This window comes from Armigeres subalbatus, chromosome 2, assembly GCF_024139115.2.
Source record: "Armigeres subalbatus isolate Guangzhou_Male chromosome 2, GZ_Asu_2, whole genome shotgun sequence".
NCBI classification, from domain to species: Eukaryota; Metazoa; Arthropoda; class Insecta; order Diptera; family Culicidae; genus Armigeres; species Armigeres subalbatus.
The window spans coordinates 12,386,469-12,410,872 of record NC_085140.1 but is presented as its reverse complement, the minus strand read 5'-3'; the positions used below and the strand labels follow the sequence as shown (position 1 = coordinate 12,410,872).

Here is a 24,404-nt window from a genome sequence, read left to right as displayed (position 1 = left end):
TCATTCTCCCTAATGGCTATCGCAACTGAAACTAAAACCAGAAACATAACGAAATCGTACAAATGTAGAATTAGCAGAATATGCAAATGAATATGACAACCGCCATGTTTTTCCGGCTTTCTCCATGACAGAATAATTTCAAATCCCAACCGCGCCCTTTCACACTTTCGAACCAAATTTATGCGAAGAGAAACCTACCACAAAGTTTTTATCCCTGCCGCGCTCCAAACGAAACGCTGGAATCGTGATCGCATCAATACAATTACCCACTAACTAACTACATATAACCAGTCGGAATTAAGAGCGATAATTGAAACAATGCCACCAGCTGGTAGCGAACCGTTTCCACCCATTCTCCCACTGACTCCGGAAAGGGATAAATGGGAAAATCGTCCGCAAAATTCCCTTTTTTCTCGGTTGGGCTCCAATTTTATGTGCTTTTCCAATTGCCCCAGCCATTGCCAAGCAACGTTCGGCTCGTCCGTCCAGTCGGGGCTTCGTCTGGAGTCAGTGGACTGCGGATAAGAGGCTCTTTCCGATGTAGGGTGGTTGAAACTGAATTCGCGAGTAGATTGCTTCAAAGTTTAACTGAAACAAAACATTCTGGGATTATACTGAAATAATGATTTCAACTGTTTAAAATGGAAACATTCCCTCAATTTGAAAACTGATATTAAAAATATCATGGTTTTGTCAAACAAAAAAATCCCTAAAAGAACTAATGTTACATGCCTAGAAATAATCCAAACGTAAAATAAATTTACCATTTCTACAATCAGTGTGTTAACTCTATATTGGCTACTGCTGCTTTCGAACTAACGGTTCTCAAAGCTCGCAATAGTTGGGGGTACGTTCGGAAGCAGAAGGTAGCGCAACAACCGTCCTCTTCAACGAGGCCTTCCACTGTTAGACCGGCACCAACAGCAAGAGCAGTAATAGCCCAGCGGGTGGCACAGGGTGAGCCTATTTCCACTCGCTGCTTGAAGTTTTCTACCTTTTTCCGTTCTCGCTGATTGGGTTGGTGATAGGGAGTCCACCCATCGGAACTGAACACAGGCATATTACTTGCGCCGACTTGGAGTGCTTTTTTAGTTCCTCTTGGCAACTAATAGCGGAAGGGTGTGGTCATTATCATCCCCTGCTATCGAGATAAAAAGGTGAAGGCACGGTCCTTTCTAGAAGCAATAATAAGCGGCGCGCACTCATTTTCCACAATTGCATAATTACGTTTGCACAAACAAACAATTACTTTCATTGGCACCTGCTGTTCATTTTTTGGGTATTTCCTCTGGCTTATTTCGTTCCTTGGAAGGATGGTGTGTACATTGCAGTTAAACAATCTCAGAAAAGCCGTGCATATTGAGGTGAAGCGATACAAACCATTGAGAAGTTCTTTCGCAAACTTGAACCCGAATACAACTATATCTTCCTCGCATATGCTCTGTGAATGCGACTCAAGTTTACAATTGAAGGGGGTTCTTTAAACAAGCTTTAAATTAAACAATTCAAATTGCAATTGAATGAGTAATTCGGTGTTCTTATTTTGAGTACCAAGGTCGCGTATTCACATGGTGAACGTAAATTCGAAAAAATTCTATCAAACAAAAGATATTTTAGTTACATGATAAAGATTGTCGCATCAGTTCCCTTTGTTCTGCTGTCCGAAACATGTTGGGTACATAACTGTCAAAGCGTATGTATTTTTCCTTCGCTGACATTTAGCACCCTATCCTCGCCAGCAAAAGATGTTCCGGACAGCGACGACAGCGACAATATTTATCTTGTAACTAAAATTTCTTTTTATCAAACCGTCTGGAATACGTCAGGGGGCTTTGGGACAGAAGGTCGAAAGAAAAAAGGTCAAAGGACAAAAGATCGACGGACAAAAGGTCGAAAAGACAAAAGGTCGAAGGGACAAAAGGTCGAAGGGACAAAAGGTCCAAGGGACAAAAGGTCAAAAAGGAAAAAATATTAAAATATTGTGAACAAGTTTGGGAACCTGCTTCCAATGCAAAATCTAGCTCATAACATTTTCCAGAGATTTCTCCTTCTTTATTTCATGGGCAGTTCTTTAATTAATTTACTAACGAAGATACAGATTCGATTGACCCCGAAAGCGAGCGGCAAGGAATCTGTGTCAAAAGGTCGAAGATCAAAAGGTCGAAGGACAAAAGGCCGAATGGACAAAAGATCGAAGGGTCAAAAGGTCGAAGGGTCAAAAGGTCGAAGGACAAAAGGTCGAAAGGACAAAAAAACAAGGAATTAGTAGTGAAAAGTGAGACGCGAGAAAAGAGTAATGAGCATAGGTAAATGAGAAGTAAAAATTTTGATAAGTGAGAAATGAGAAGTAAGAAGTGAGAAGTGACTAGTGAGAAGTGAAAAGTGAATAGTAAGTAGTGAGAAGTGAGAAGTGAGAAGTGAATAGTGAGTAGTGAATGAGAAGTGAGAATTGCGTAGTGAGGAGTGAAAAGTAAAAAGGGAGAAATGAAAAGTAGAAAGTGACAAGTGAGAAATGTGATATAAGGAGTGATAAAAATGAGAAGTGAAAAGGTAGAAAGAAGGAAAGAGCAAAAATATACGGTGAGAAAGAAAAAGGAAGAATGAAGAAGAACAGAAGAAGAACAAAAAAGAAAGAAAGAAGAAGGAAGATGGATGAAGGAAAAAAGAAGGACTAAGGAAGAAAGAAGAAGGAGAGAAGACACAAGGATGTAAAAAAAAGAAAGAAGCAAGTAACAGGGAATGGAAAAATAGAAAAGAAATAAGGAGCAAAGAAAAAAGAAATAAGTAAGAAAGAAGGAAAAAAAATTAAAAAAGAAAAAAGAATGAAAGAAAGAAGGAAGAAAGGAAGAAGGAAGAAGGAAGAAAAGAAGGGATAAAGAAGGATGAAAGAAAAAAAGGAAGACAGAAGCAAAAAAAGAATAAATGAATAATGGGAAAAAGAAGGAAGAATTTAAAAAAAAAAAACAAGCCGAAAGAAGGAAGAAAAAAGAAAAGAGAAAGAATGAAGAAAGAGAGAAGAAAGAAAGAAGAAAGAAGGAAGGAAAGAGGAAAAAATAAGGAAAAAAGATTGAAAAATGGAGGAAGAAAGAATGAAGAAAGACGGAAGGAAGAAATAAGTAAGAAAGAAGGTAGAAAAAAAGAAACAATAAGAAAAAAGGTGGAAGGAAAAAAGAAGAAAAAAAAATAGGAAGAAAGAAGTTATAATGAAGAAAGCAGTTAGAAAGAAAGTAGAACAAGGAAAACAAAAGGAAACAAAGAAAATAAGGTAGACAGAAGAAGCAAGTAACAAGGACGAGAGAAAGATGAGCGAAATAAAAAACAAAGAAGGGAGAAATAAAGAAGTGAAAATGTAGAACGAAGGAAGAAAGAAGGAAGGAAGAAAGAAGAAAGAGAAAGAAAGAAGGAAGAAAGAAGGAAAAAAGAAGGAAAAAAGAAGGAAGAAAGAAGGAAAAAAAGAAAGAAAGAAGGAAAAAAAGGAAGGAAGAAGAAAAAAGGAAGAAAGAAGTAAAAAGAAGCAAGAAAGACGGAAGAAAGAAATAAGGCAAAAAGAGTGAAGAAAGAAAAAAAAAGAAGGAAGAAAAACTGTTTCCTGTAAAACTGAAAAAAAGAAAGAAAGAAGGGAGGAAGAAGGAAGAAAGAGAGAAGAAAGAAGATAGAAAGGAGGAAAAAAAGAAAAAAAGAAAGAAGGGTGGAAAAAAAGGAGAAAGAATAAAGAAAGACAGAAAAAAGAAGAAAAAAATAAGAAAGGGAGGAGGTGGAAAGAAGCAAAAAAGAAGAAAAAAATGAAAAAAAGAAGTTTCTTTCCTTCCATTCTTCTTCCTTCTTTCTTACTTCTTACTTAAGAAACATATGAAGTAAGAAGGAAGAAGGAAAAAGAAAATAGAGGGTAGAAGGGAGACAAAATAATAAAAAAGGAAGAAAAAAGAAGGGTCTTTCTTCATTTCGACCTTTTGTCCTTCGACCTTTTGACGCAGTTTTTTTGTTTCGACCTTTTGGTTCTTCGACCTTTTGACCCTTCGACCTTTTGCCCTTTCGGCTTTTTGACCTTCGACCTTTTGTCGACCTTTTGTCCTTCGACCTTTTGACTTTCGACCTTTTGTCCTACAACCAGCGGCAAGTGTGAAATGAATAGAAACTGAAGATTAGCAGGGCCATATGAGAGAGCAAGCATTGTTGAGATCGTTGTTATTCTGCGTAACATGCACCCAAGAATGGCTTGAATAGTGACGAGGTGATCACTGGACCAAGACAAGCAAAATATATCTCTGAAAATATGCCACGAATCAATAGAACTGTTCACTAGACCTTTTGATGTTTTCAAAAAGAATCAATAGTTCAGCCGGTCAGCCCAGAATCACAAGTCTTATGCTAAAATAAGACCCTGACAAATTTTCAGTTAATTCGAGCATAATTTTGAGGTGGCTCAAGCCGGTTTAGTGTTTTTGGGCTATTTACAATTTAGAAAAAAAATCTAACAAGAGATATAAACGCCAAAAATCATCGCAACAAACTCTAAACGGAAGCTTTTGGTGTGCTCTATAAGTCTTGTGAGCATTGCAATTCGTTCTGTTCAGGTTTTGACCATGTTAAAGTGATTTTCAAGCTTTTAAGTGCATTATAATACTGTTTCCCCTGAAAGTCGTTGTTCTACAAAATTCTTGAATTTATCGAATTTTGTAGAACAACAAAAAAATCGAACCCAGCTACCTTCAGCATGGTCTTGCTTTGTAGCCGAGCATCTTACCGCATGGTTATGGAAGGCCCCAATCCTAACCCTATTTGGCCTATTGTTACCTCCGATGACGGTGCCTAAAAATAGTTTTGCTTTGTATTGGGTTCAAGACTATGGCTTTTCAATTTTAATCAATTTTGTAACTTTGTCCTTTCGACCTTTTGTCCTTTCGACCTTTTGTCTATTCGACCTTTTGTCCATTCGAACTTTTGTTCCTTAGACCTTTTGTCCCTTCGACCTTTTGTCCCTTCGACCTTTTGTCCTTCGACTTTTTGTCCTTCGACCTTTTGTCCTTCGACCTTTTGTCATAGACTCCGTCAGGGACAGCTTGATTTTGCAAAATAAAATCAATGAAGCTAACTTCAAAAGTTTTCGGACAAGTTGAACATGTTCCGGATTCTTCCGTTCCTCGTAATGACTAGCAAGCCATTATCAAAATCATGGCATTTGGCAAGCCAGGATCAATGAAGCTATCGAAGGCCCAGAGACAGTTTTACAAAATTTGAAAAGGATGTTGGAACAGTTTGTTTTTCTTTTGTCATTTTTAACAGAACTTTAACGGATTGCTGGGCTACTGAGGTAGGATGTAGTATGACTCCGAAACATGACCAACTTGCTCAAAGACAAAATCATGAAGATTGCCATGTCGCAAGCGAGGATTTGAAAATGATCGAAAATTACCATTTTGGTCAGAAGCCTACACACTTAACTCATTTCACCGTATTCGGTAAATTTTACCGAAATCTCAACAGCAGAACTGTTCGGTAATTTATTTTACAGATTTTTTGTAATTTTTTCCATTGCTCAACTGTCAAAATCACCGAAAATCAGTTAAATTATTTACCGAACAGTTCTGCTGTTGAGATTTCGGTAAAATTTTACCGAATTCGGCGATTTATTTTAAGTGTGTACAATCCCAGAAAATTCCAGAACATGTCCAACTTGTACAAAAAAATTTTACTTGGAACTTCATTGCTCTTATTTTGCTCAATTAGGGTAACGGATGTATTTTGGACCACCCTTTCGGGGGTTCTTATTTTGGACCACCAAGAGGAATTTGCACTCAGTGGTCCAAAATATGAGCCGTCGAACTGGTGATCCAAATTACCTCCCTTACCCTATGTAGTTTGAGATGTCGCAAACAGGGTTTTATGAATTATCAAAACAGTCATTTTCCCCTGGGGCACCATTCCGGAAGATTCCGGAACATGTCCAATAAGCTCCATTGATCTTGTTTAGCAAAGTCATGGAGTCTGAGCTGTTGCAAGCGAGGTTTTATAAATGATCAAATAGGCCATTTTTCCTGCAGGCACTATTCCGGAAAATTCTGAAACAGGTCCAATTTGTCCAGAAACCTTTAAAATGAGCTCCATTGTTATTTTTTTGCAAAAACTTGAAATTTGAGATTTCACAAGCGATGATCAAAACTGACAATCTTTCCAGGGGGCACACAGAAAAAAAAATATGAAAAATAAACAGCGCGTAAAACTTGACATGCGGAAATTTACGCCATTCTACGCTGAAATGGTCCGCTTCCTAACAACATTGCTCACAACTTGTATGCAATATCGACAATTCACGTTAAATATTGTATACATTTAGGCTATACTGCCGCTAACCGCAAGTCGAGCACATCTGTATATGGGCCTCCATATACAGATGTGCTCGATTTGCGGTTAGCGGCAGTGTATCACGTGTTGAATTACGCTAATAATGGCGTTTCATTTATGTGCATACTTTTTAGCGTATATTTCAGTGGATTTTTCTATCTGTGCACTATTCCGGAAGATAACGGAACATGTCCAATTCGTCCAGTTACCCTAAAAAAGAGCTCCATTGTTCATGTTTTGCAAAATCATGAAGTTTTAGATGGCGCAAGCGAGGCTTCATAAGCGATCAAAACTGGTTACTTTCCTCGAGGGCACCATTCCGGAAGTTTCCGGAACATGTCCCAGTTGACCAGAAACCCTCAAAATGAGCCCCGTTGGACTAGCTTTGCAAAATCATGAAGTTCGAGATGTCGCAAGCGAAGCACTATTCCCGAAAAAACGCAACATTTCCAACTTATCCAGAATGCCTCCAAATGGATTGATCTTTTTTTTTTTGCAAAATCATGAATATTGAGGGAGAAGGGTCGTTTGGCCGAAACCCATTCGGCCGAAAGCCATTTGGCCGAACGAGTTATCCGGCCGAATAGATATAGGTTATTTGGCCAAACAAATTATTTGACTGAACATGTAATTTGGCCGAGCAGAACATTAGGCCGAAAAAGTCATTTGAAAAGTGAGAAGTGAGTAATGTGTAGTAAGACGTCTCACTTTTCACTCCTTATTTCTAACTTCTCACTGTAAAAGGTGAGACTTCTCATTTCTCACTGCTCACTGTAAAAAGTAAGAAGCGTGTGAGAAGTGAGAGATGAGAATGAAAAGTGAGACATCTCACTACTCACTACTCACTTCTCACTGCGAAAGGTGAGTAGTGCGAAGTGGGTAGTGAAACGTCTCACAACTCATTCCGCACTTCTCACTTTTTACAGTAAGAAATGAGAAATAAGAATTGAGACGTCTCACTTTTCACTCCTCATTTCTTACTTCTCACTGTAAAAAATGAGAAGTGAGAAGTGAGTAGTTAGAAATAAGTAGTAAGAAGTGAGACGTCTCACTTCCCACATCTCATTTTCCGCTTCTCAAATTACCTTTTCGGCCAAATGTCCTATTCGGCCATATAACCCTTTCGGCCAAATGACTTTCGGCCTTATGGTCTATTCGTCCAAATGGTATATTCAGCCAAAAAACTTTCGGCCTAGTGGCCTTCGGCCAAATGGCATTCGATATTCGCCCAAATGGCCCTTCCCTAAGTTTAAAATGTCGCAAGCAAGGCTTCATGAATTATCGAAAAGGCTATTTACCTCGGGGGTACCATTTCGAAAGATTCCGGAACATGTCCAATTTGTCCAGAAACCCTCAAAATGAGCTCCATTTAGTTTCTTTTGTCAGTTTGAGATGTCGCAACCGAGCCTTCATAAATTATCAAAAAATGACCATTTTTTCCCAGGGGTACTATTCCCGAAAAAAAAAACTAAACCCTCAAATTCCTCAAAATGAGCTCTTTTGTTTTTTTTTGTAAAATTATGAAGTTTAAGATGTTACAAGCTAAGGTTAATTACTGACACGAACACATCCAACTTGTCCAGAAACTATCAGGATGGTCTCAATCGATATCATTTTGCAAAATCATGTAGTTTGACATGTCGCATGTGGACTTATAGCAGAGCTAAACAAGTGTTCCCACGGGTGCCAAAAAAGATACTCCAGTACACCCCGGAATATTTCCGGAATCAAGTGGCCAATCCAAAATATTATCCCATTTCCAAAAACTAGAGATTTGAGCGATTGTTTGATTGTCACAAAGTTGAGAAATGCAGAGTTATTATTTTTTAGTAATTACCGTACGTTCAGACTTTGAAGATACAAGCTCTTAATTGTTGAGAAACCACGAAAGAAGTCAATCTGATCCTATGTCTAAATACTTACAGTAGAAAATCAATGAGCATTGTTCGCAATGATTGCTTCCCCCTTCCCCAGCTATGATTTCAAATTATTTTTAAAACATCTAATGTCGATGTTAATGACTTCAATAGTCATAAAATTCTTTAATAAAAATCATACCACTGCATGAATCGCCGTACCAACAACTTGAACGATTGAAGTACATCGTTCCGTTCGATAGAAAACTATTCCTCGTGCAAGGCTCATGAACCGAGCACTGTAGAAAGTGTCGTACTGCCACCAACCAGCTGACTGACTGACTGCGGTACCAAATAAGGGAGGGCAGAAACGAGGCAAATTATTCCGATGACACAATTTTCTGCATCGTGTTGTTCCAGTTGTGGTTCACTTTTTTTAGTGTTATTGCTGTGCCGGAATGAATTCCCGGGCTTTGTTTTGTCCCGGGGGCCGGGCGAGTCGTCACTCGTCTAACACAGCCAGAAGCTGTGTGCGGTGCAGAGAAGAACATCGAGCGGCGTTTTCCCGAAAACCAAACGAAGGAAGGCAGTTTTCTCGAATCTCCGAGGCGCTAGATTTTAGCAAATAGATCAAGACTATTTGAAATGATATCTAATAACTAGATGAGTGGAATGGAATCTATGATCATACTCATAACGTCCCCGAAGACACATCTTTTAAATATTATCACATATACACCTTTTTCACCAAAACTAAGAAGGATAGATGAAAAAGAGGAATTCGAATAAAAGGCAGACAAATAAAACAAACGAGATAAAAATTCGCATCTAGTTGAAACATTTTACGATGATGTTCCCCCTTCAGTGCACGATGTACCATGCGCCTCCATGTTCAGTGAGCCACGGAATTTTTCTTTTTACTACAATCATATTGTTATGTCGACACAGTTGTCTCACAAACGCATGAAAATAGGTAACAAATATGCAGAAAAATTATGCAAAAACATTACTCACGTGGGAACTGCAAAATTATACGAAAATTGAAAATTTATTCTATTGATGAAATGTGTCTATTCGAGTAAAAATGGTTTCCAAAAACATACAATTTGTTGAATTCGGGAAATTCGTTTTCGGAAATGCTACCGAACCGTCGAACAGAAAAATAACTTTTTTTTGCTACTACGTTCGGTACCGTTCCGGAAAATTGTGTGCGATGTGTCTTTCTCTCGTCGTAGGACTCGTCACGGATGTGCTGCTTGCTGGGAGGAGGGAAAACATTCGTATATCAAACACGGAGAAGGCGGCGTATAACAGACCAGAACTGTCCGGGACTTTTCAAGTTTCCGGGAGCTATAATGTGGAATACACGTCTGCTGATGTGGACACTTTTAATTGAGGTTTTTTGTTTCTAAGTGTTCGGAATAAAAAAAAGTGTTACTTCTGAGAGAAAAAAAAAAATCAAGCACCCACTCTAATTGAGTCATTCACGGGACTGTTATCGATTGCAAAGTGACCTCAATCCTTCCGCTCGACTTATCGTTGTGGTCCAATCAGCAATTACTACCAATCGCAATGCAATGATCCCGAAATAAATGTGCGCCCGGTCCACATACTGCCCGAGTACACCTGCTACAAATATGCCACCTGAGGGAAATTTATTTCGCCTCAAACGATTCTCGTTCCCACGAGAGTACCGCCACGGCACTCCACGGTACATTCTGGCGGCCTGATTGTGGCCCATTATGCTTCGGCGGTTTTTTAATCCTACATCCTGTTTCTGCTTTTTCACAATCCAACCAGCAGTAACGGCAGTGACACACAGAAAAAAAAAAGAAATGCCTCCACATTACATGCAGACATCGACCGACCGACCGACCAACGACGACGACATACCGGCGGAGCTCATTTCCATTTGCCAGCCATAAGCGATTACCTGCGCGGAGCAAATCAGGCACTGTGGTATTTGGTGTGGTCATAATTCGGGAGATATTTTTATCGTTTTTCATTCTTTGTTTCTGGACGAATTACATCCATCAGGTGCAGCAAGAGCATGACGACCCCTCCAAGGCATTTGCGAATCGTAAGGCTTGCCTAGGATATGGTAAGGTTTGACAAGGAACTCTGTTGAACTTTAATAAAAATCTGCCGGTATCCTCAGGCCCAACTAAAGCGACCAAGTGCCGATTAAAGCGCACTAGCCCTATCCCAACCCGATGAGCTCATGTTTACCAAAGAAGAACGACTCAAAACCACCTCCATTCCTCAGGTTAGGGGCGGCTGACCATCATCCGAGTGACAGCGAGGGACTCAAAGCAAAACTGTGCACCATGGTCCACCGGAAATGAAGGGAAAGGGCCGTTTGGCCGTAAACCATTCGGCCGAATGTCATTTGGCCGAAGGCACTTTGGCCGAATATTCCATTTGGCAAAAAGTAATTTGACCGAAACGGTCATACAGCAGTAAAGGTGAGTTGGCCGATAAGGTCATTTGACCGAAAGTTTCGCTTGGCCGACACGGTAGTTTAGCAGAATAGGTCATCAGTCGGTTGGTCGAACAGGTCATTTGGCTGAAAACACCGTTTGGTCTAAATGACCATAAGTATGACAAAAAGGATCACTGTGAATAGTGAAAAGTGAGAAATGAAAAGGAAGAAATTAGGAGTGAGTGTGAGGCGTCTCACTTCTAACTTCGCACTTCTCACTTTTCACAGTGAGAAGTGAGTAATGAACGGTGAGAAGTGAGAAATGAGATGTCTTTGCCTCGCATCAGGCCTCGAAGCCAGTCAAAACTGGCGGTAGCTCAGTTCGAGAAATTTATTCACGGCATCCAGTCATCAGCAACAGCAGTAGCATTCAAATGAATGTTTCTCAAATGGTTAGGGCTATCATTTGGTTACTAGGTATTATTGAGTGAAACGTGCATCATTGTGTGAAGAACGGTACTTTTCTAGATCACAATTTATTTTTTTAAGGTAGAGTATTATTCGAGAGCTATTTTCAAAATGTGAAAAAGAGAATTGCATGGAGTAAAAAAAATTATATGGCGTTTTTCGAAAGGGAGATTTAATCGAAACCAGTAGATGAATTATCGAAATCAAATGTTTGATTACAATCAAGTGAAAATCAGTATTTTACCTTTTCTAGAACGTTGTTTACTGATTATCGAAAACAAATACGTGAAGATCAGTATTTTCAAAACTGTCCTATTTTTTAAACGGTCTCCAATTTTCGCGAGCGCAAAGTTAACCCCGGTATAGAAAACACAGAAGTAGTCCTACACACTCAGTTTTTATTTCTGCAGCTCGGCAAAAATCCGCACAGCGGTGTCCCCAGCAAAATAAAAACTGATATCCCTGCAAAAATGACGTTTGTCGGCTGATTTACGACAAATTATTTGCTGATTTTGACAGAAATCTCAGCAAAAAAAAAATGTTTGCTTGGGCTCGGCTGTGCGAATTTAGGTAAAAGATCGACAATTTGCTGAGATCCCGGTAAAAAAAATAAGTGTGTACGTCAAAACGAGTACATTGATGGGAAGAACACGTTTGTTGAATACAACATGAGCAAGAATGCGTATGAGTTACCAGCTCAGTGTCATGCGACAGGACTGTCTTGGCACAGTGCAGTGGTTTCCATACCACTAACCAAGCCGTCCACAACCAGGACGTAAGGCAAAAAGATTCACGCTTCGATTGCTATGCTGTTCAATAGATGGTCTTCATGCCTCTCGTTCACTCTATCGTTTCATTCTTGTTCGCGCCCTAGCGAACGGCTTTCAATCTGATGGTTTTCAATTATCGTTCGATTATCTACTCCCTCATGCTTTGAGAAGATCACGGTCGAAAAATCTGTTTCTCTTATAAGCAAGTGATAACAAAAAGCGACGAGATTTGGTGCTGTATTTCCTTGTTTTGCGATGAGATGAATATATGTGTAGTATTCAGAGTAGCGGCTAATGATTTTAGTTTGTATAAGTGATTCTAGACTATGAATTGATTCTGCTATTGCGGATAGCACATCAAACATAATCAATCAAATATACTAATTTCGTGAAATCACATTGTTGAAGCCATCGACAAGCCACTGGGGTGTTTCAAGCACACCACACCAGTGGATGACATGCCTCATGCCGAGCAGTCATCATATCACCATATATTGCATTATGTACTTACCCTTTTGTCATACCTTACTCCATACATGGAGCATTACATAGCATACCTGAACGATACAATAACATAAAGCGGAGAGATTCAACTGTCGTGTAAATTGATCTCCTCAGTGGTTTGTAATTTTTTAAAAAAATCGCATGGGATGATGGGTGTCCGAAATTTAACGTGGACAGGCTTTATAAGTGATTCTAGACTATGAATTGATTCTGCTATTGCGGATAGCACATCAAACATAATCAATGAAATATACTAATTTCGTGAAATCACATATTTCGCGTGCCCCAATTTACCGTACAATGTGGCAAGTTTCACATTAGACTTGATTCGAACTCTCAATGTTGCATATGCACAAATACTGATCTCTATCGTGAAAAAAAATGTAAACATTGCCCTCATGAAACTTCACTCTCCATTTGAATACGGGTAAATAAAAATTGTCGTATGACGTCATGATGCAACGGTTCATTGCTGCGCCGCAGTGTGAAATGGTGTTGGTAACGCCATCAGGTTGAATAGCAACGACGAAGATTGCACCGGCAGTTTGATGTCGTATTTACAAACGATCAGTCGCACCGCTCTTCAATGGCGGATTCCATTCAGCCGTTTTCGGCTGGAATACGACAATATGTTCAATGAGATGGAAAACTAAACAGTTCCCCTAATTGACCTTTCCCGTCAAAAATTGTATATCGTTTTATTGTCTCAGTCGATTCTTTGGCTTATTTAAGGTCAACTTTCTCAAAAAATCCAGATTTTTTTAAGCCACTAACTATTTTTTGAATCGAAAACAAAAACCAAAAAAGTGCTGCTCGTGTGAACCAGCCTGAAAAATTCACCCGATGTTCGTTTAAAATCGCCCCAATCTAAAAAAAAACTGCACTTCTTCGATTTTTGTTTTAAATTTTAAAAATACTTAGAGGCGTCAAAAAATATGAATTCTTTGGGAAAGTTGACCTTAAATAAGCCGAAGAATCGATTGAGCGAATAAATTTTATTAACGGGAAAGATTAATTCAATAATTTTCAAATAAGTCTGATGTCGCTGCAATATTACTTTGGAATTTTTTTTTATTGGATGGCACCTATGATGACTTTGACAGTTTTTTTTTGCCTTCACAACAAATATATCCGCAGAAAATGTTATATTATGGGATACTGCCGTTTGGTCGAAAACAATTCGGCCGAAGGCCACTTTGACGAAAGTTGTTTGGCCGAACATACCATTGAGTCGTTTGCATACTTTTGGCTGATATATGGTAGCTAAAGCAAACCAGAAGATTTATTATGAATTCAATAGTGTTTCATTGGAAGTGTGGTGTTTGTGGAAGCGTGATCATGGAGAATAAGTGAATACCCTTATTCGAGGAAGTATTTTTTATATACAAATATAGTTTGTTTTACTTTAGATTAGTGGTTTGATTTTTTTAAACCTATAATGTTCTGAAGACATGTGAATTGTGTAGGACCTCTAGTTTTTATCCGTAATAGCGTGGCATAATTTATAATTATTCTCTTAATTTTATACATTTTGCCTTTTTCCTCTCCCGTAACAAAGAATTGCTTCACTCAAATGGTTTTTGTCAACGCGGCTTAAGGAAGTGAGCAGGTGTGTTTGCACGGGGAATAGGTGATACGTTTGGTTCCCTGAAGCAAAAAATTCGGAGGATATTTGCATTTGAAAAACTAGACTTTTTATTTTGAATGAGAAGTTGCATTCTACGAGAAAAAGTACGCGGTTGACTACTGAACTTGATTTAGTTCGACCATTTGTTCAGCGAGTTATAGAGGGATTCTATTGGTTGAACGAATAGCAAACGTTGATGTCTTGCCCGATCTAAAAAAGTGGTATGAATTTCGATCATTCAACTTTTTGTCTTTCGAAGTATAGGCTACGCGAATACTCATACTCATTTACTAAACTGATTTTTCATTATAACTAATAGTACAGTGACTAATTCATTCTACATAATCAACAGTAGATATTCGAAAATTGTGGCATATCGTATCGGTTATTCAAAAGCTTACCAAAAAAATTGTTTTATGTGCACATTTATTAACATTATTTCCGCAGTTCCTGAGTTCAACATCAACATTTCCTTCTCACATGAGGGTAAGGTGAGTACGGACATGCCCGAATATATGGATGGTGTAGAGTTCGGTCTTTATTTATTATCTTTTTCTGACCGTTTTTGTCTTAGTTTGAAATCATAGATTACATTTAACTTATGACTAGTGTCCATTCCGCGTAACATTTCGTGATAAAGCGAATGACAATAACAAAGGCAAACATACGCAACTGTGATGAATTTCTCATTTTAAATTCATTCCATTATTTCAATGACATTTTGCACTAGCGCTTTCTTTTGACATTGTTGTATTAAACTTTATTAGGAGCAGCATATTAACACGAAAGGGTAGTAGAGTAACTGTTTTAATTGTTTGATGGATTGTTGACAAAAATGTTTTACCTGTTGTGTCTGTTTGTCTGTGATAATGATTTCTGTATATAATTAATTCAAAACTGACAGTTCGCCACAATAGAGGTTGCTAAGTCCGGTGTGAAAATTACGGAAAACCAGGTAACAATTTTATTATCAATGGGGTTCTTCTGCAGAACTCGATGAAAACAACAACAAGCAGACTTCAATTCAGTCATCCCACCTGGTGAAATTCATCAAATTTGAAGCCCTGTGACTGGAAATGCAGGTTCGTGAACAATTGCACCATCTGGGTTGACTGTTCTGACGGCTGTTTGTTGTTGTTTTCATCGAGTTTGGAATCAGCTGGGCCAGCCGATTCGAGCTGTCAGCAATCTCAATAAGAATCGATGTACACTTTTTAGAACAAATTTTCAAAACAAGTACCAAAACCTCCAGTAAAGATACTAATACTAACAATGAAGCAAAATCTACTTATTTTTGATACATTTCGCATTTAAAAACAATTGAACAGTTCGTCATTTATGGTGACGATGTGTATTTGTATCCAGATACCGGTTGAAAGGATTAAATATCTGATTTATTTCATTAAGGTTGCATGGATCGCATCACTTACCAAGTTGAATCCAGAGCCATGTCATTATATACCCCGTCCCACTTATGAGAATCCCTCCTGCGACAACTGTGGAGATGCAGAGGTGTTCTCGGTCTCTAGTAGCAACAGCTGTCATACCAATAATCCTTCCTTTCCCAGATGACCGTAAGGACGTGGCCGGCGCCGTTATTGATCCTATAATGTCTTGAACTCTCAATCTGTGCACATTGAGGTTGGATAGCTAATCCCAAGCCCCAACTATTGGTTCCCTGTGCAATTTTGATTGTTCTGATCAATCACGGAGTAGCAACTACGAATTGTGCAGTCATCAAGCTCAAGCTCAAGTTGTTTGGCCGAACATACCATTAGGCCGAAAGTCATTTGGTCAAACAGGTCATTAGACCGAAAAGGTCATTTGACGTCTCACGTCTCACTTCTTAATCATAATTTCTCACTTCTCATTTCTGACTAAGAAAAGTGCGAAGTGACTAGTGAGACGTCTCTTTTCTCACTTCGCACTAATCATTTCCCATTTTTCACTGGGAAAAGTAGGATGGGCAAAGTAAGACGCCTGTCTTCTCACTCATAATTTCTTCTTATATCACACTTTCGCAGTGAGAAGTGAGAAATGATTATTGAAATGCGAGAAGTAAGACTTCAAATGGGGGAAGGGTCGTTTGGCCGAAACCCATTTGGCCGTTTCGTCGAATGCCACTAGGCCGAACAAACCATTTGGCCGTAAAGGTCATTTAGCCGAAAGGGTCATTTGACCAAACGGTTCCTTTATCCGAAATGGCCATTTGGCCGAAAGGGGCATTTGGCCAAAGGCCTTTTTGCAGAAAAATGCTTGGCCTAATATACCATTTGGCCGCACAGACCGACCGAAAGGATCTTTTGGTCGGAAGGGTAATTTGACCTAAAGGGTCATTTGGGTCATATGGCAGAGAGGGTCATATGGCCGAAAGAGTCATTTAGTCGAAAGGGTCATTTGGTCGAAAGGGTCATTTGGCCGAATAGGACATTTGGCAGAATAGATCATTTTATCGAAAAAGTCATACGGCCGACTAGGTCATTTGGCTGAAAAGGTAATTTGGCAGAATAGATCATCTGGCCGAAAAGGTTATAGGGCCGAATAGGTTATGTAGCCGAAAAAGTCATTGGGCCGAACAGGTCATTTGGCCGAAAAGGTCATATGGTCGACTAGATCATTTGGTTGAAAAGTTCATTTGGCCGAAAGGGTCATATGGCCGAAAGGGTCATTTAGTCAAAAGGGTCCTCTGGCCGGAAGGGTCATTTGGCCAAAATAACAGCGATGCTTGTTCTCTCATATGGCCCTCTGCTAATCTTCAGTTTCTATTCATTTCATACTTGCCGCTCGCTTGCGGTGTCAATCGAATCTGTATCTTCATTACTTTCATCTACTCCCTTTCGCTTTGAGTAGTATAAATATCACCGAAAAAAGCCAATAAATTAATTTCGATGAATCCAATGATAGTTTGGGAATAGCATTCTCAATGTACACGTTTCGGGAGCTCAGATATTTAAAGTCAATATCGGCGCATACCACGTCCTTACGGTCATATAGGAAGGGAAGGATGGTTAGTACGACTCTCGTTGCTACTAGAGACCGAGTATACCTCTGCATCTCCACGATTGTCTTAGGATAGGATATCGTTTTGGTCACAAAGGATAATTTATCTGGATTCATTTCGGCAAGTTATGCAATCTATGGGATGGGAAATAACATTAATTCTGTCTTGCCACGAGAAAAATGTTAAACCATGCACACCCAGTGGCATATAAAACTTGAGAGGAATCCCGTTTAGGACGACTTAACCGCACTCTGTACTCACTTGCCCGATAGGTACTCCAAACTAAGGAAGATCGCACTTGTCTCAACCGGAGCAAAGCGCAATACAAGCGCATGATCCATCCAATATCAAGCAGATATGCTTTCTTCTGCTCGTGACGAATAATTCACGCACTATACTTGCTTTCCCGATGGCTACTCATTTCGCGACGACTACTCACTTAGTTTACCAACCCGCATAAAGCAGAACAAAATTTCAACGATCGGCAGATCTTTCTGCTTACTATTGAGAAAACGAGTCCTGTCGTCTCTATACACATTTTTACTTTCTGATTAATTTACTCACCCACACAAAGCACAACAAAATTTTGATGATCGGCCGACCGTTCTGCTTACTGAAGAAAACACGATCGGACTCGATACACATTTTTACTTTCCTATGGCCGACTAGGTCATTTGGCCTAATAGGTTATTTGGTCGAAAAGGTCATAGGTGATTTGGTCCTATAGGTCATTTGAGCGAAAAGTTCATTTGGTCAAATAGGTCATACGGCCGACTAGGTCATTTGGCTGAAAAGGTAATTTGGCTGAATAGGCTTTGAAAAGTTTATTTGGCCGAAAAGGTCGTATGGCCATACGTTCTCGGCTTTTTCAGTCTTGTAAGGCAGCTATAATGTTATAGCATCAATTTTCTGACGTTTAGGTGTATACTTCACCTTCTTGAGAGATTAAGAGGCAAAAGAAGATGAAATGTACACCGAAACGTCGGAAAATAGACGCAATAACGTTTTAGTTGCCTTATAAGACTGAAAGAGCCGATAAAAGTCTAACGAAGTTGAGCACAACAGTCGTAAGCATCCCAACAAGTATGTAGAGAAAAAATTGTCTTCAATAAAATGATTTTGAGATTCATTCATCTTCTTCTTATTGGGATTACATTCCCCACTTGAACATTGCCGCCTCGCAGCTCGTATCCATCAAGCACTTCCACATTTGTTAACTGTGAGGTTTTCTCGTATATCATGACTACATGACATGAGCTACAAACGGTATTCGCATACAACGATCGAAATGAACGTTATTTCTGCATGTGACTCAACACATCTGCACCGAATATGATTGCACCATACTAGGGAGAGTATACAGTCACTACGGATGCTTCATCTTGTACACCTACTCGACTGGACAACGAGCTGACCACACAACAAGAAGGGAATCGTGCCTTTCTACCACTAGAGTCAGCAGGTAGAGAGACCATCAACAGTCAGTGCAACATCGATCGTCCAACGGACACCACCCTCCCGCAATATCGTGCGGAGAACAGTGCAAAATAGAAAAGTTTGACCAAGTAATGTGATATGACTGTTTTACTGTAATTTAATGAGGAAAAGTGATTTCGCGCCAACTGAAAACTGAACGGGAAAGAACATAAAATTGTGCTGCCCTGATACTTCACTCGCCTTGCCGTTGCATGATCTTGCTGATCCACAAACTTTGCCTGGAGTGCAAACAGATACTTTTAAGTCCAGGGAAGTTGAGAAAATTTCCAACCCGAAAATTTCATAGACCGGACCGGGAATCGAACCCAGCTACCTTCAGCATTCTCTTGCTTTCTGGCGCGCATCTTACCGCACGGCTAAGGAAGGCCCAATGTTTTATTCATACATGTAATAACAAAATAATAATAACAACAAATTCAAAAATGTTTTAAATATGAATACTATATTGCATCAATTTGCATTCATTCAAGTGATATCTCATCCAAAGTTAAACTACTTATGACATTCCTCTCATGTGTATAATTCGAGAGTAAAATTTCGAAGTACTTCTCTATCCATGCACAAAAATATGCTTGTTAGCAAATTTGTATGAACGTTACCCATTGTGGCCGTCAAGGCCACAAAATTCCACCATGTAGAGCACCACACTCTTCTTCGTAGCCTGATGTCGCTTACGTCGTCATTGGGTGGTCCGTCGACTCCAAGCCGACGGACAAAAAAAGCATCATGAAGTCTCCTCTTCTGTGATCCCGCCCGGAGTCGTCGCTTCACAATCGTTTTCATCTTGCTTCCTGTTATCCGGATGTGTTGCTCGGAATGAACTTTTTTTTTCTGCTGGCGCAAAGCTTTCCGTTCGTTTCATCTCTCAATGGTGGATGATGGGATCGTGTATGCAGCTCTGTCGTTGATGTGGAGCTGTAATTTTAGGAATACCTCGCCTAAGTCCAAATTCCTGTGTCATGCTTTTCGGGATGATAAGAAGACTGTTTGTCACACGAAAAAAACGCTGCGTTTGGCGGGCGAAATGGATTTCAATGGACACAAGGCTCGCTATATTGTGGAGTTTGGTTAAGCTGTTGGTATCAATGGTTGAAATAGCGTTCATAATTTCAAAGTGTAAGGGAGAATAATCTTGAGTCAGCACTAATGAAAACCTATTACATCCACATTGATTGTATTCGATATCTTCTTCTTCTTCTTATTGGCATTACATCCCCACACTGGGACAGAGCCGCCTCGCAGCTCAGTGTTCATCAAGCAATTCCACAGTTATTAAATGCGAGGTTTCTAAGCCAGGTTACCATTTTTGCATTTGTATATCATGAGGCTAACACGATTATACTTTTATGCCCAGGGAAGTCGAGACAATTTCCAATCCGAAAATTGCCTAGATCGGCATCGGGAATCGAACCCAGCCACCCTCAGCATGGTTCTGCTTTGTAGCCGCGCGTTTTACCGCACGGCTAAGGAAGGCCCCATTTTCGTATTCGATATAGAATATTAGTTTGACATAGACCAACGCAACAAGTCATGATGTTACAGACAGGCATTGTAAAGGAGCTTATGTTATTAGAAGATCCAGCGGATGTTAGATTTTTTTCACATTTGTGTATACGAACATGTATGCTTACAAGATCTGAATAAGAACTGAGCATATGCGAAATTGGTTTTGATACGAATATCATATGACACCTTACAATTTTTCTAGCTTCTCTTACAAAACCTGTAGAAGACTTTACAATTTTCAATTATTCATTTGTAATAGAAGTAAAAATAAATGTCAAATGAGTATTATACTTTTAAATATTTATATAAAAGTTTAACAAGGAATTCTTCCGGATGCTGTTAAGACGTTTATCCTAAAATCGATACAAAATTTCATAGAAAGCTGGCAAATTTAAAGCAAGTTCAACTGTTTTATTTTTGAATGTCAAATGCAAAGGGGTGTAAGTGACAAAAACTGAGTAAATAGTCAATAGAATCCATCAGAAACTTGCTTTTCAACTATATTTAATGAAATCTCCAAGATGTCTTCGCAAAAATAAATGACTGCACAAAAGCTTGAATGTCTTCAAATTGACTTTCTATGTTGAATTCCAATATTCAAATATCTTTGGTTTTAAACGCGGTTCCTCTCAAGCTATATCCAAATTGGCAGTCCCCCTTCCAAAAATAAAAAGTCTGACATGCTCCTTCTTTTTCTCACCTTGAAAATATTATTCAAGTGGAAAAACATGCTTCAAAAAATTACGCAGAAAATTCTTACGCCCTTCATTACCCCCACCCAACTATCCGGAAAGGTGCACCCAGCGAACCGAAAAAATATTCAATTTAATCATTAACGAGAAATCAGATCGAACAGAATAAGTTAATTATTCGATTCGAGGCTCGAGCTCCACCGAGCATAACAACAAAAAAAATCCCAAGAACCCGAGGAAAAACGTTGCAATGAATCCGGATCCGCATAGGCACGATTTCCCCGGAACGAGGTGGTAGCTCCTTCATGAGCACCTTGCTGTGCAAAACCGGAGGAAATTACGAATAAAGGATAAAAATCAGACGGAATAAAATTTAAATTGGATTCAATTTTCTGCTATGGATGTGCTTCAGAAATTGCCAGAGAATGGTTGCCATTTGCGAAAAGGCACGGGAGCTCTGTCTCTTCGGCGGAGAAGCGAAGTCGCCGTCGTCGTCGTCGCGAAGGCAACGGGAAGTGTGATGATGGAAATTAAAAGCGGGAAAACGACGAAACGATTCGGAGCATCAGACCCCTTCCCTACCACCACCTGCCAGAAGTGGCGCTCGAAGGCGCTTCAGAGTAAGTACCTACGAGGGGAAATTAAAGATCACGCTGCGTAACAATTAGCAAATTATTTTCTCAATTAGGAAACGGGTGGAAATGGAGTTATACAAGTTTTCTGGTATTTTGGGGTTACAGCGGAAATGGGTTTGTATTATGGCTGATGAAATAACGTTGATAAAAATCAGTTGGCTTGTTTCAATAAAGGTTGTCCAGAATCAAGAACTAACAAGGCCTTCAGTTTTTGCGATTTTTGTTAATGACCAACAGCTTATTTTGCACGAGGATTGAAGTTAAAATGCCATGTTATATATAATAAAATATGAGCACGATTTTGTTCTTCGTGGGGAAGGATAACAGTCTCACAAATCTGGACGTACTTTGGTGGGATAGCATGACTACAGCTCGTTAACATACGCATGCACCACTTTGACGGATTTCAGAAGTGCTACTGTTGGGCTCGAACACGTTTAACTATAACACAACAAACATTATACGATAACGTTCCGTGCAAAACTTAAACTAAAAACAATTTCAATCATCCATTTTATTTAGTTCTGTATTTGGGCATTTCTTCCTAAGACGAAAGGTAACAACTCTGAAACTTGGTAAAGAAACCTTGCCGACTGCGAAAGTGTTTCATGAATACTGTGAAATTGGAAATAGCACAGTATTTCAATATTCAATTTGTTGAAAACATATAATTGAATCATAACTAGAGACATGTTGGAAACAGATATTTTTGTTCTACATTAGGTATTGTTCGATATGTTTCCTTTCATCCATTGTGTTCGCCCTTTTCTTCTGTTGTTTACATGAGAACACAATTTGTCTTCATCCCATCACGTGCTTTCCTAGTCCGCAATGAAAAATAGCTGATTTTCCCTTTCAAACCCGTTCCACCCAGTGAAAAAGCGAATCCAAGTTCATACGCCGCCAAGTGGCACAAAAGTGAAGTCCCCGCATGGAGTTCCCATGGGGCCGATTTTGTTTATTCATGGCGTGTTGTGTGACTGTAGTCAGCAGTTCTAACAGCGTTACGTAATTCGGCGTGATCAAATATTCAAAAAGCGAGTAGATGACGCATAAAACGGATCTCCTTTGTGCGAGTGTGACAATATCTTCGAATCAAACGAGAACAATTGTCACAAATCAAACCGTTTCCGATTTCGAATCGACGAAAGCGGAAGAAAAAGCTGACAATGGGCGACGATGAAAGCCGGGACGACGATCAACGGGACAATAAAAAATCGCATCTGAGATATTTTCGAATCGCGATTTTCTTGAAACGATTATTTGATTTATCGGCTTGAGTGGGTGGAGTTTTATGGCTGTTAGTAGGTAGGAATATTGTTAATAATGTTTGATGGACGAGCGCTTTGGGAGTGATTTGGGAGGGCAGATTTCGGAAACGTGATTTCCGGTAGGTTTGGAAATGTGGGAGGCTGGGGGAGGAAATCGAACGTTTTCCGTGACACTTACCCGGTCCAGAGCACAAATTCGACGTTATCGCCTTGTTTGGATTTCATGGCTTGTGATGCGGATTCCAGCAGGCTCCATGGACTGTCGCACATGTAATCACCGAACTGGCCGGGCTTTTTGGTGTTGCTCGAGGACGAGCTGAACTCGTTGGCCCAACAACCTGTTGATGGTTTGAGATAAAGAGAACTTTCGTTAAATATGTTTTCATTTGGGGTGGTGATGCAAATATCTTAAGGGTTTGATTTCAAATAAATATTACGGCTTTCATGTGCATAATTATATTGAATGGAATAACTTATTTTTCAGAAGTATCAAAGGACTTTGATAAAACATATATTCAATTCGCAGTTTCGCCATGTGTGGTGCGCTTGGAAAAACTCAAAAATTTTAAACTCATGAACGATGCAAATCAATCGTGAGTTGAAACGCACCTAATTCAGCGTCGTTCTGCTCAGTCATGAGTTTTCATTTTTACCTTCGTAGGTTTTCTTTTGTTCCCTTCTGTCAAAAACTATGAATCGACGTTCGGGTAAAAGCGCATAAAAAATGAATATTTTTGATGTTAAAAGCCTTTTTAGCGAAACATTTTTTTTGGCAAATGAGTGAAAACATGCGATTTAGCATGACAATCTTAGGCGTGATGCATTCCGAGCTTGCTCGTGCGGGGGGACTTGATATCTGAGACTTGTGATTGATTTTACCAACACTGGTGCTGCATCACCCCAAATGTTTCATGCATGCTTCCCAGGCTGCTAGCAAGGCTCGTGCGATTTGAAACGATAGAGGAATTACCTACTCTAGACATTCAATCGGTCTAGAAAGAACTTTAGCGAATCTCTGTACTGGACAATTGTCACATGAAACTCATGAAAAGGTTTCTAATTGGATTCAGCACAATTGAAAATCGAGTAACATTTATTTTTGAAGATATCCATTTTTGACCCGTTCGAAGAAAACAAATATTAAACTTTTTTCCCTTTTCCCACAAACTAATGTAGTAATGAAGGAAGGAAGTACAGTTTAATTGCTGATTCAAGCAAAGTAATAATATCTGATCACGATTTTGGAGGGAAATATAAAATATTGGGTTACGATTTATTTCGCTTTGTTAAAAAAAATATAATTCTATCTCGAAGAACGAGTAATGGCATCGAAACCTAGACAGCCACCTTTTCATATACCCCCTTATAACCGTTAGTTTTATTTCAAACAAATTAAAAGAACAAAAGTTGAACTGTTGAGCATCTTTGGAATGCTTCCTAATAGTGGTAAAAACATTGCACCAAGATAAAACGTAACGCCTGCCTGTTTCCAACGCAACTCGGCTGCGCGAAACGTTAGCCTAATTTTTGACATTTTGTTATTAGACGAGTTCTCTCTTAATCTCTCTGGATGATAAGAATTAGCCAAGAATACTAATTCAGGCCTCTTGCACTTTGGCACTCGAGATAACAAGGCGTAAAATCAGAATACGAGTGGGAGAAAGTTTTAAGAAATTGTTCACTACCGGGCGAACTGTAGTGATACTAAAGGTAATTAATATTAAATTGTATGGAGTTTCGAGATAACCAACACTGATTGTGTGCCGTTCGAAGGATAAACCTTCGAACGAAGGTTTTTTTGTTGGGCTAGGAA

At 39.3% G+C, this 24,404-nt stretch overlaps 1 protein-coding gene across 1 annotated transcript in view; it reads right to left on the bottom strand.

Annotated features, from left to right (window-relative positions):
- The window catches only part of LOC134217770 (acid sphingomyelinase-like phosphodiesterase 3b), a 352,324-nt gene that overhangs the window by 131,605 nt on the left and 196,315 nt on the right, over window positions 1-24,404 (bottom strand). The window contains exon 4 of the mRNA XM_062696588.1: window positions 22,770-22,929. Coding sequence (XP_062552572.1) covers window positions 22,770-22,929 — 160 coding nt within the window. The remainder of the gene's footprint in view (window positions 1-22,769; window positions 22,930-24,404) is intronic.